General features: G+C 38.8%; 1 protein-coding gene across 1 annotated transcript in view; it reads right to left on the minus strand.

Annotated features, from left to right (window-relative positions):
* The window catches only part of EDNRA (endothelin receptor type A), a 33,656-nt gene extending 22,633 nt beyond the window's left edge, over positions 1-11,023 (minus strand). Inside the window, exons 1-2 of the mRNA XM_062602850.1 lie at positions 10,790-11,023; positions 7,481-7,951 (exon numbers count right to left, since the gene is read on the minus strand). Coding sequence (XP_062458834.1) covers positions 7,481-7,882 — 402 coding nt within the window. The 5' untranslated portion in view covers positions 7,883-7,951; positions 10,790-11,023. The remainder of the gene's footprint in view (positions 1-7,480; positions 7,952-10,789) is intronic.
* Between the last annotated feature and the right edge of the window lie 345 nt (positions 11,024-11,368).

An 11,368-nucleotide genomic window follows, 5' to 3' on the forward strand; every position in this document is an offset into this window, starting at 1 on the left:
TAAAAACCACTTTAGTTCAACAACTACATGTCAGGAGGTCCTCTCTCTCTGCCACATGGAATTGAGGATGAAAGCAAAAGTCATACCTGCCCTTTCCTCCTCTGGTCATATCCTAGTGCTCTAGAGCCCTTTTCTTCCTATATCTGCTTCCCAGAAACTGAATTGTGTTTTGTACAGATAGTGCTTGCCCTCATGCCACCACCATGTAGGATACTCTCCTGAGTTTCACTGCATTTTAAATGTTCAATGGTACTGATGGAACAATTCTGGCACAAGTCTGGCAGTCAGTTTCTGCTTTGTCTTCAGCAGGGCAAATAGAAATACCTTCTTTATTCCATGACTTCTGTTACACTTGTGCAATAATGGAGAAAGGGACCAAACCAGCAGATTTCTGTTTGTACAGATGTCTAGTTGTATAACTGACCAGCAGCTCCTAACTGTGGAGTAGAAGTTACAACACCAGTGTATTCCAGTCTGATTTTCTTTCCTTGCAACATAGCCCAGAATGAAAGACAAAAGAAATTCCTCTGATTTCATCAGTTCAGCACATTTTGTTAGGGTGGGGTTTTGGGGTTTTTTGTTTGTTTGTTTTTTTTCCTTTTTTTTTAAGGCTGGTTTACTCTAGAAGACATTGAGCTGTCTTGGTAAAGCTCTGTCTTAAATTATGTTCCACAGTTATGTATGCCCTTGTCTGCTACAAGGCATAGGCCAAATATGGTGTTTTGGTTGGAATCCAGGTGAAATCTGAATGAACACAGAAGTGTCCAAGGTCTATACCACTGAGCTGACTGCATTGACAAAAGATGATGGTTCTAACTGAGGCGTTCCTCCTGTCTCTGATCTGTAAGACTGCTTAGGAAGACGAGCGGATTGAGTGTCCTGCTTGTTTTTCGATTCAGTGATTCAGGTGGGACCCTTCTGTCTCCATGGAACTTCATAAGACAAGAATGTTCTGAAGCCTTTCTCTTCTTCCTGCAACCCAAATATCCAAGAGAGAATTGCATTACAGGACAATCCTCATCCACTTCTTGCTTGGAACTGTTGCACATCCCACATATGTAACTCAGCTGTGCTTCATGGCTTTTCTGGAAAGAGGGAAAGCTGTAAAGTTGAAGGGGCGAGAACACAGCCTGTCTCAGGGTATTCCTTCCCTTCCCACTGCTGGAAGTGAAAAGCCTCAGCTTTGGGAAGGATGGTGAGAAGAGGAAAATGAAGACCAAGGCTAACCTTTATAATGCAGGCCACAAGACCATTAAGTGTATCATCATGATATGGCAGGGGGGCTGGAACTAGATGATCCTCTCCAACCCTAACCATTCTATGATTCTATGATATGATAGTTAGAGCTTCTGCTAACTTTGGTATCACTTGTCTTTTTCCTTATACTTAGATTCACAATACTACCACGGTAGAGAAGGCACACTGCTTCTCTTCAACTGTTCTTTGCAGGAAATACATACCTAATTTTGCTACAACCAAGAACTGTCCTTTTTTCCACTCTGGGTGGATAAAAGACTGACTTTGGTGGTTTTTTCTGTAAGGAATAAAGGTTATGTGGGGATGCATGAGAACCATCAAAGACATTTTTTCCTCTGAATTGCACTACCACAGCATTTTCTGCTAATTTGCTCATCTTGCCCAGCTGAGTAAAGGTGGAGGTAGCAGAGGGTTTCATGCCATTTCACGGAATGCCTGCAGTCTTTTTCCCCTGCTTAGGCAGTTATGGAAGGGAATGTATAGATCTCACACAAGAGAAAATAGATTATATTTCAAAAGATCCTGAAAAGTAAGAGAACAAGTGCCCTGGTTTTGAAGCAGAACATTCTGTCTCAACTAACTGGCAAAGAAATAAATCCTAAGTTTTACGTTTTTCTTAAAACATATTTATTACAAAAATCTACTTAGTAGTAAAGCATTCCTAACAACTCTAGACATCTCCCCCCTTTGGCATTTTTGCTGTTTACAAAGTAGGATTAGTTTCTTTTTTTTTTTTTGTTCCATGGTGTTGGCTAACTTGCCCTCCTTTTAGGTAAGACCGTTTCTCAAGCTGTGCTGCTGTTCTTCAGGAAAATGAGCTGCAAGGTGTGCTTATGTGCATGGCGATTTGTTGAAAGGAATTTTTTCAATCCCAGGGCAAAATATTGCTTTTATTATTCTTCCAGCTGTGTTGTCTTTTGTGTGCTGCTAAAGAGAGTGACAGGATTGGTAACAAATTACTGCAGAACTGCAAACCCTGTGTATTTCCAGTCAAAACAATCCCTTGTTATCTGTAGAGTTTAGCTGACTGAAAAATAAAGAGAGTGAATATACTAAAATATTCTGTTAAACATAGAGTCTCTAAATACTGTACAGTATTACAGATCCACAGAACCAGCAAGGCAGACATGAGATGTTAAACTGAAGATGAGGGAGGAGCTGCCTGTTCATTGAAAGGAACATACATTCCACCCGCCCAAAGTACTGCCATTAGTTATAAACAGAATGGGTCTTGAACTAGGACCAAGAATACAAAACCTCTTCCTTAACTGCTACCTTGGTATGTACATTAAACACTTTCTGCTAGGAAGCTGTATTCTGTAAAGGAGAGAACATATTCCTGATGGACTTCTCTGTTCCATTTTGTGTAACTTCTGTCTTCAAGACTCAGCAATCAATTCTTATGCTACCTCTAGATTTATTTCATGTCTGATCACTATATGAACACATACACCCAAGTAAGGGCATATTCCAGGCAAGTTACATGGATTTCTGCATCACACTGGGCTATCACTGCATTGCTTCTTGGAACCACTGGAAAGAATTCAGTGAAAGCCAGAACACAGTTGTTAAGCTGGTAGCCTCAGAATTTCCTGGTATTGGTACTTTGTTGAGAACTATACGCTGCACATACGACAAATTTTGTTTGTAAAGCAGTGTTTCTTTTCCAAGTACACCTAACCTTATGTGGGCTTGGCTTCATATTCCTTTGGCACAAAACTGTAACTACTGTGGATGTCACTATTAGCCTACAGGATCAGTCCCAATGTGTTTAATTATCGTCCCTGCTTATGTATAATATTAAATTCTGTCAGTAAAGGTAATGAGATATGCCACAGAATTTGTGATTTAAAGAAAAGGATTAGTCTAACACTTATACATCAGCTCTGATGTTGAAAAACATCTATGACTAGAAATGCCTCTGCTAAGTCTTCCTTTATGGAAGATAATATGGCTGAAAATGTTTGCTTACTACCAGCTACCTTTTATGTTTAGACTCATAATACTCTAGGTGGCCTACTCAGATTTAGATGCTGTTGCAACTAAACGTGAGTATCAATTTACTAACAAAAAGGCTTAGTTTACTAAATAAAACATTATCTTCTTTAGCTGTTTGAGCTGTTTGAGATTAACCACTTTTTTTCTGGTTAGATGTCTTTCACTACACACCAGTAAAATAATAAGGAAAATGTTGATTATTTACATTTAAAGAAATAGGTTGAAAAGCAGACTAATTTGCTTCATCTACTTTTTTCTAAACTAACTGTTTAAGGACTTAGGCATATTAAGATGCAAGGCAATGTAATTTGTCAATCCTGTGTAAGTCAGTTTTCAATAGACCTCATTCAAACATTCTTCTCTAAATTCCATAAAACCTAAAGCTCAGGACTTCCCAATAACATAATTAAAACCAAATTTTGACATTCCAATGGTGGGAGCCTTGGCTTAGCGTGTTTCTGGCTCCATGAGCTCAGAGAAGAGCTATGGACAGCTTTTTTCTGTAGAGAGCATCTGTTGTTCTTGTTACTGCTTTGCTAAACTTTAGAAAGTGACAGCAGCAGCCCTAAGGGCTTTCCAGAGCTTTAGTGCTGCTAAGGCAATAGAGGTGCTATGGATATTCTGCTGCTGTCTAGCCTTAGAAAACTGCCCAGTTTCTTTATATACAGCAGTCCTCTGAAGATATTTTTGTGCATTGCATCCAAACTTTGCTTATTAGCCACAAATACATGTGACAGTGATGGGTAATGCAGGTGATGCAGCAGCTTTCAGCTATGTGTTACACCATCTGATAGTAGAACAGGAGGTATGAAACCTGTCTTTCTTTAGTGCCTTAACCCTACCTCTATAGCAGCATAAACCATGGAAGTTTTATTTCCCATTCTTCTTTTCACGGCAAAGAAGTCATTTTTACTGATTTGAAGGCTTAAAGCTTTGACATCTTGAATGTCTGAGATGGATATGTTTTGAGTAAAGAGGAAAGTATTTTCGTCCAGTGCAATAAACATGTGATTGAAAATGAAATTGTCTTACTTCTGTTTATTAAGGGTGGATTAATAACTTTCACCCTTTCTATAAAACCCAATTTGTAATAATTTTTATATTGATTTGGTACTACATGTGGATATAATAGCTGTAATTAAGTGTTATGGGGCTTTCTTACATCTAGAATATCTTCAGAGGAGGCTAGTGAATATTACAATATTACTCACATCTCAATCCATTTAACAAATTGCTAAGGGGAATCCACTATATAATTACAGTAATTGGAGGAAGTAAGGGGGGAATTTTTGAGCCTACTGTACCGTGAAGAAAGAATAAAAATGTCAAACACCTTCAAACATATTTTCAGCAGACATAAATTACAAAATTTCTTTTTTTTTTTTTCCCTTCCCAGCATCACATCCTTCTTATAACAGAGTGATGGGCTCAATTCTCCTGGGACCTTACATTTTCAATTGCTATAATCTTATAGCTGCTTCTTTCTAAGGATTTGTAAAATGCATTTGAATATCAGTAACATTACCTACTTGTCTTTTATATTTCTTTACTTATATTTTAGAAAAGTGATTACACCTATTTCTCATACAGGATTATAATTACATAGTATTACACGTTTTGTTCTGAAACAATGTGGTCATCTTAATACAGTACCGTTGGTTATTTTAATATGCAGATGAATTCTTTTTACTCTAATTCTGATTTCAGAGAAGACTGAAATGGAGGTCTGATCTATAAGCTATTCAGTGTTTCACTCCATTTGTTTATATAGACTACTAATACATGGCTCCATATGAGGCCGATTCTAAAGCTAGAAGAATCTTTAAAGTTCAGAACGAAGTGTATAAAATAATTTAAAATTTAAGCTTTTAAACAAAAATAAAATCACTTTAATTTATTTCCTTAGAAGACTATCACTTCTGCTTTCAAACTGTGGTATTTTGAGTGGCCACCCTTCATAATGTCACTCAAAAAGAGAAGCTAAATGCTGCCACAGATTTTGGGATTTCTAGTGATACAAACCGGAATGCCATTTAATGAACTTTAAGATCAACTCCTAAAGTGAGCAGACACATTACTAAATACTTTATATGAAAAATGGACTATCAATAATAATAGAATTTCTTATCAGAAGTACTAGAGTTCCCTTATAAATGCTTCCCTGTATCAGAACACTAGCAGCAAAAATATTTATATATTTATACAAAAAAAAAATTTATATTGGAGGTTAAATCACTCAAAAGATTACTAAAGATAGAATTACGGTTGTAAATATGATTTTAATTCTATCTTCTTACGAATGGGAACTGACAACGGAAAAAATGTACTGCAAAGTAATAAAGGGAATGTAAAAAATTTTGCTACTTTTAACTAAACTTCTAAAGAATCTTCAGAACACAGTCAAAAGACAATTCCAAAAGGCAATATTAATTCCAGATTTCCATTCCTCTTTATGAAGAAGCAGCTGAGCTTTTGAAAGTCTAGGAAAAACTGTGTAATAAAAATACCTGTTCGTTCTCAAATTCAGCTCTGAAAAAAGCACATGCCATTTTTCCTTAATTTCTTATCAGAAATACTACAAGAATTAAGAACACTGCCTTAGCAATTATCCATAAAGACATCAGGGTAATTTACCAGGGAGGAAATTGTAATGCATGATGGAAGATGCAGTCCAACTACAAGTCCAGTTTGCCAAGAGTAATGAAGACATGCAGAACCCTGATCTCATGCCACCTTAGGCATCCACACAGCTATGGAACACAGGTGAATCCCACATCAGAGGCTAATCTTTCTCAATTTGTTAATCCAAAATACTCCACAGATACCTGCTATCTTACCAACAAACTGATTTTCCAGGTGGAATATTGAAAAGTAGAAACTAAGATTTATATTAAATCACATGCATTATTATTAACAGTCTTTGTCCTAGTTTCAAATTCATATAACCAGATAAAGTTAAAATACTTATTTGTAATTTATACTAGAAGATCAGAACTAGATACTGCATTTTACAACAGATAACATGCCCCTGTACAAATTTAATGTATGCACATATATGTATTTTTAATCCATTAATGAGTTCAATTTTTTATAATCTTGTCCTATCAATACCTGTATTATAACGCAGATCAATAGTTACGATCCTAATAGTCATAGGGATACAAAATAAGTATTTTTCAGATCATAATTTCTTTACTTTATATCCATTTTGAAGCCACGGAACAGCAGTTATGATAAAGTTATGCATTAAAATATTTTGTTTAAAACCCATGTAAATAAAAGTTAAGTCTCTAGAATCTTTGAGGGCCAAAATTATGAGGAATGGTTCTTTTTCATTATATTACTTAGTGTTTTATTTACTAACAGAAACACCTTAAGATTTAGGGAGAAGACAAAGAAAAATTATAATATCCCATAAGCTAAGCACCTCTATACAATCCACAATCACAGATAGAAGCACACAAATTTCTTTCTAAATTAACTTCAGTGAGATATATTAAAAAAGGACTCAGTTCTGTTTATTCAAGCCTGTCCTGGAGTCATGCAAATGAACATATATTGCATCAGAAATGCTTTATGGCTTTGTTTAATTAAAATGGAAAATAACAAAACCGGGACAGGATAACTTTACACCAGATTAAAGAATTGCTGAGGATCCTTTTTATACTTTGACAAAGTCAGATGAAATTTAATATTTCAAAAATATTCTGTGATATAATTGATTTTACTAACTGGAGTGATTTTGAGCATCTGCTAGTAATAAATATCAAATTAAAACCTTAATGCTCTGACATAATCTCTGTCTGCAAAATTGTAATATGAAGCCTGCAGATTAGACAGTATTTTCTGTAAAAACATAAAGTAAGGATAGGATATTCCAAAAATAGCAACTAGTCCAATGCTGTATGTCCATCAAGGGGGAGAACAGCTTATAAAAAGTCTTCCCCCATAAATTCCTTTGCTAGCTATAGTAGCTATAATAAAGGAAGAGTTCCCGTGAAATGCCCAAGGCCAAGCTTTGATTAAGAGCTAAGAGCTTCATTATCTTTAAAAGGAAGGTGAGACTTGAGAGCAAGGTTTTTGTTGCAAAACAGAAAGGAGTTGTATTTTTCCTTAAGTGGACTATTCATTGACAAAAGAGCACTACTTAGACAAAGAAGTAACCACAGAGGACAGTGTACTTGTGAGAAAACTGCAATCAGAATGTACTGATGTTGTATCCTACCTTGTACACAATGATAGGAATATCAATGACAATATAGATAAGGTCTCCTAGAGCCAGACTGGCTATCAGTGCATTCGGGCCATTCCTCATACACTTGTTCTGGTAAATGATCCTCAGTAGAGTTGCATTCCCAACCATTCCAACGATGAAAATAGCACAAGATACCACCGTGTTTATGTATTTAAAAGTTTCAGCAATCTTTGTCTGCTGGGAGCATTTGACAGTTTGGTTGGACACCAGGGGCTGTCTGGTGGTGAGGAGTATGCTGGATTCGATGCCTGAGAAAGTGGAAAGGTGGTGTCCCAAGTCACTCCGATTGGCAGCATATCTGTCAGAGCTGTCACCGAGGACAAATCCTGGAACCAGCAGCAGCAAAGAAACTCTTAAACACAAGGCTTCCATTCTTAAGTCCCAAAAAAGCAATTCAGTGAGACAGCAGGGATTCAGTGTTTCAGTGAGGTACTTCTTCACCTGCAGAGAGAATCAATACACAAAAACAAAAAAGAAGAAAAAACACAGAATCAATACAACAGGCGGACTAGCACACCCTGATTCTCACTTAAGAAGCATATTTGGATATACAGTCTGCAGCATGTATGTTTATAACCACTGAGCTACTCTGAAATGTAGACTACCCACATTAACAGTCTGACTAAAGGCACACACAAAAAATTTCCAGAATTGACAGTTTATACAAATTAGAACCCACAAAACCCTGTTAATTTGAGACAGAATTTGTATATGAATGGGAGAAAAATGGTGAATAAAAGTTATGGCTTAAAATACAGTTGTTGCGGTTTAAGCTGAACCCAGGACAACAGTCTTGCAGGAAAAGTGTGCCAGCAAAGAGAGGCCTTGGAGACTGCTGAATGATATTTTACCTGAAATTAAAAGTTACTATTTTTCCTTTGATAAAGGAACAGTACTGTGTTAATAATTAAAGGTAGTAAATTTGTTAATTCTCTGAGCATTTTGATAATTTGCCACAACGAGGGTCTGTATTATTTTGCTCTGACTTTATAATTACCTGGATTTTAAATGAAGACTGAAAATATGTATATTTCAGATCAAATTCTAGACCAGATCCAAAGTCCCTAAATATTAGGAGGAAAACTTTTATAGTCTCAGGGTAGACCTCTGGCCAGGAAAAAAGCCCTTCAAACTGTAAGCATCGCTTGGTTCCTGGATGTCATTGCAACTCACATTCAGTACTAGCCACCACAAAGCTAATGATAACCATTTAAGCTCTTTTACAGATAAAAACCATTTGGTTTAGTATTCTAAGCAACAACTCATGACTTTTCCAGGTAAGAAAGGAAGCATCACAGCATTCTGTCCAGTAAGCCTGTGTGTAACCACCACCAACTGGCTCCCTGCCACAGGGATACAGATACCACATCTCCAGTGGAACTGAAGAGGCCACTCAAGTCCATTTCCTTCAAGCCTCAATTTAATTTAAAAGATTATTTTACATGGCTTGTATCTGCAAAACAAGACCAAGTGCTGCCATGGTGTCAGGAGAAGAGTAGAAAGTAAAGTATTTATGACTCTGATTTCTAGGGATTCACATAAAGGATTTGGCAGGATCCTTTTAAATAAATGAATCCTTGTTTCATTCCCTTCGGGGCTATTAAGTTGGAGTTTATAGCAAGAAATTTACCAGAGAAAGAATGTGGGAGACAGTTTACTGATAGGACTTCAGCAGGGAGCCACAGTATAAATATTTACTACTATTACCCTCTCGTGTTGCGTGTGGTCTGTAGAAGTGTGTGCATACCTACATAGAGCAGCAAATGGAGCGTTAACCTGAGTGTTCCTGTCCGGCACGTAGAGTGCTCTCCCTCACAGACCAGGGACCCACGCTTACAGTCTGTCATACTGGTGTATTTGGGATGAGAATCTGACCAACTGTGAGTTCCTGCGCACTCGATTTTAAGTTTAGTAGCAAATCCCTGTTTATAAAATGCTGGTCACAATGGTATCTCAGGGCAGTTAGCAACAGTTTGCATGATCTAAGTGCTCTCACTTCAGGTTCCTAAATCATATCAGAAACAACAGGCACATGTGACTGCAACTCTTTTCAGGCAAACATTAATATTTTTATTATTTACTATGACTATGGTTTCTCAGTTCACAAATGGAAAAACTGAATCTCTAACGACTTAAATGACTTTTCCAAGTTCATACTTGTCCAAGTAAATGTGATGTAACTAAGAAAAGAACCCACAGCCCTATGTTTTAGAGGTTGTATTAGTATCCTCCTTATTTAACGACATTTTCTTGTACAAAATTGATACATATATCATATGAACATGGTGGTAGCATAGCAATCATGCAACCAGCATGCAAAGCTGGGAACAAAATTACCAGTTACCATCTCTTCCCTCTCCTGGAAGAAACTTCTCCATAAGAAGAAAACTAGAAAATTTCTAATACTTTCTGAGGATATTTTCTTATGGATTCCTTACAGTCCTTCATTGTTCTGTGCATATTTTAGAAGTACTTGCATTGTTACAGAACATAAAATGCAAGCTGCTGGTTGTAAGAAACAGACTAGAATCTGTAATACATTTTGTAATAAGACAGTCTAGTATTCTTCACATGTGATCTGAATACCTGGGGGGGGTGTGAGGTTGATGCGTTCGGGTGGAGGCCACATGCATGAGCTCTGCCTGTGCCCCAGCACCCCTGCAGAAGCAGAGGGCAAAACTTCTTTGGTCAAAACTCGCCCTGGGCATCGAGCCGGAAAAATTCCCATGTCGAGGTTCACGAGAAGAGACCGTACTATCGGAAGTTAAACTGCTCCAGGTATTAAAGACGAGCTAAAAGGTTAACAGTGATTAATCTTCCCCAAAGCATCTGACGAGAGCAGGAACGAATAAACTTAACCAGGGCACGAAAGCACCGAGGGGAATACCGCCGGCAAGACATTTCTCCGGATGTAAGCGCGCTTTGCTCTCGGGGTCATCGCCTCCTGGTTCTGCCTCTGCCACAAAAGAAACCATTCCCCTCTTGTACCGCTATCACAGATCAATCCCAACGTGCACGAGCACACGAGTGCTACCTCCCTGCAGCCTGCCCAGAGCGTCTGACAAGATCTACGGAACTATTTAACTTTGTTTAATAATAGCTATCCCAAGCTGCCCTGTCTCTTGTCCTCCCACTCACGCTCAGGCACACAGATGTGCACCACCGTCATCTAATGGTTACGTGAAGTGTTGTGGAGAAGGGCTGGGAGCGCCCCGCGGCTCCGGGCCGGGCTCTCCCCGAGAAGGGCCGCGGCCCCGCCGGCAGGAGCCCCGCACTCACCCCTGCCGCGCAGCCGCCGCCGGCCGGCTCCCGCTCCCGCTCATGCTGTGGCTGCCGCCGCAGCCGCTGCTGCTGCTGCTGCTGAGAATTTCCTCCGAGTGGCTTTTCCTGGGATAGTCTTACCAGATCCTCCTGCCTGCGTCGGACTGGGTGGGATTGGGAATCTCCACCTCCGCTAAATCAGTAGAAGAAAGAGACAGCCTGAAGAAGTCAGCGCGTCCCCTCTATTCTGCCCCCTCCCCCAATTAAAACAAACCTCCAGCCCAAACCGAGCCTCTGCCAATGTTAAACACAAAGGCTGCCTCCCGGGCACTGGGGAACACTGTGCTCTTTAACTGTTTCCTTCCTGGAACTGAGCTGAACTCCTTTGCTGGACTCATCTAAGCAAAAGCCCTGGGAACCCGCTGCTGCAGCTGCCTGGTAACAGCGCACAGGGCTCTCAGGAAGGTTGTGTGTCTGATCAACTAGAAGGCAGAGGAGTCAGGAGCACAGAAGGGAAAAACATCTTATGATGAAATGCACAGCTTTTTCTTTGCGTTTACCCCGGGGTTGGCCAGGACTATATGTTCCCAAGACAAT

This window comes from Pezoporus occidentalis, unplaced genomic scaffold, assembly GCF_034315485.1.
Source record: "Pezoporus occidentalis ecotype Australia unplaced genomic scaffold, CSIRO_AGI_Poc_V1 ctg79, whole genome shotgun sequence".
Lineage (NCBI taxonomy): Eukaryota > Metazoa > Chordata > Aves > Psittaciformes > Psittacidae > Pezoporus > Pezoporus occidentalis.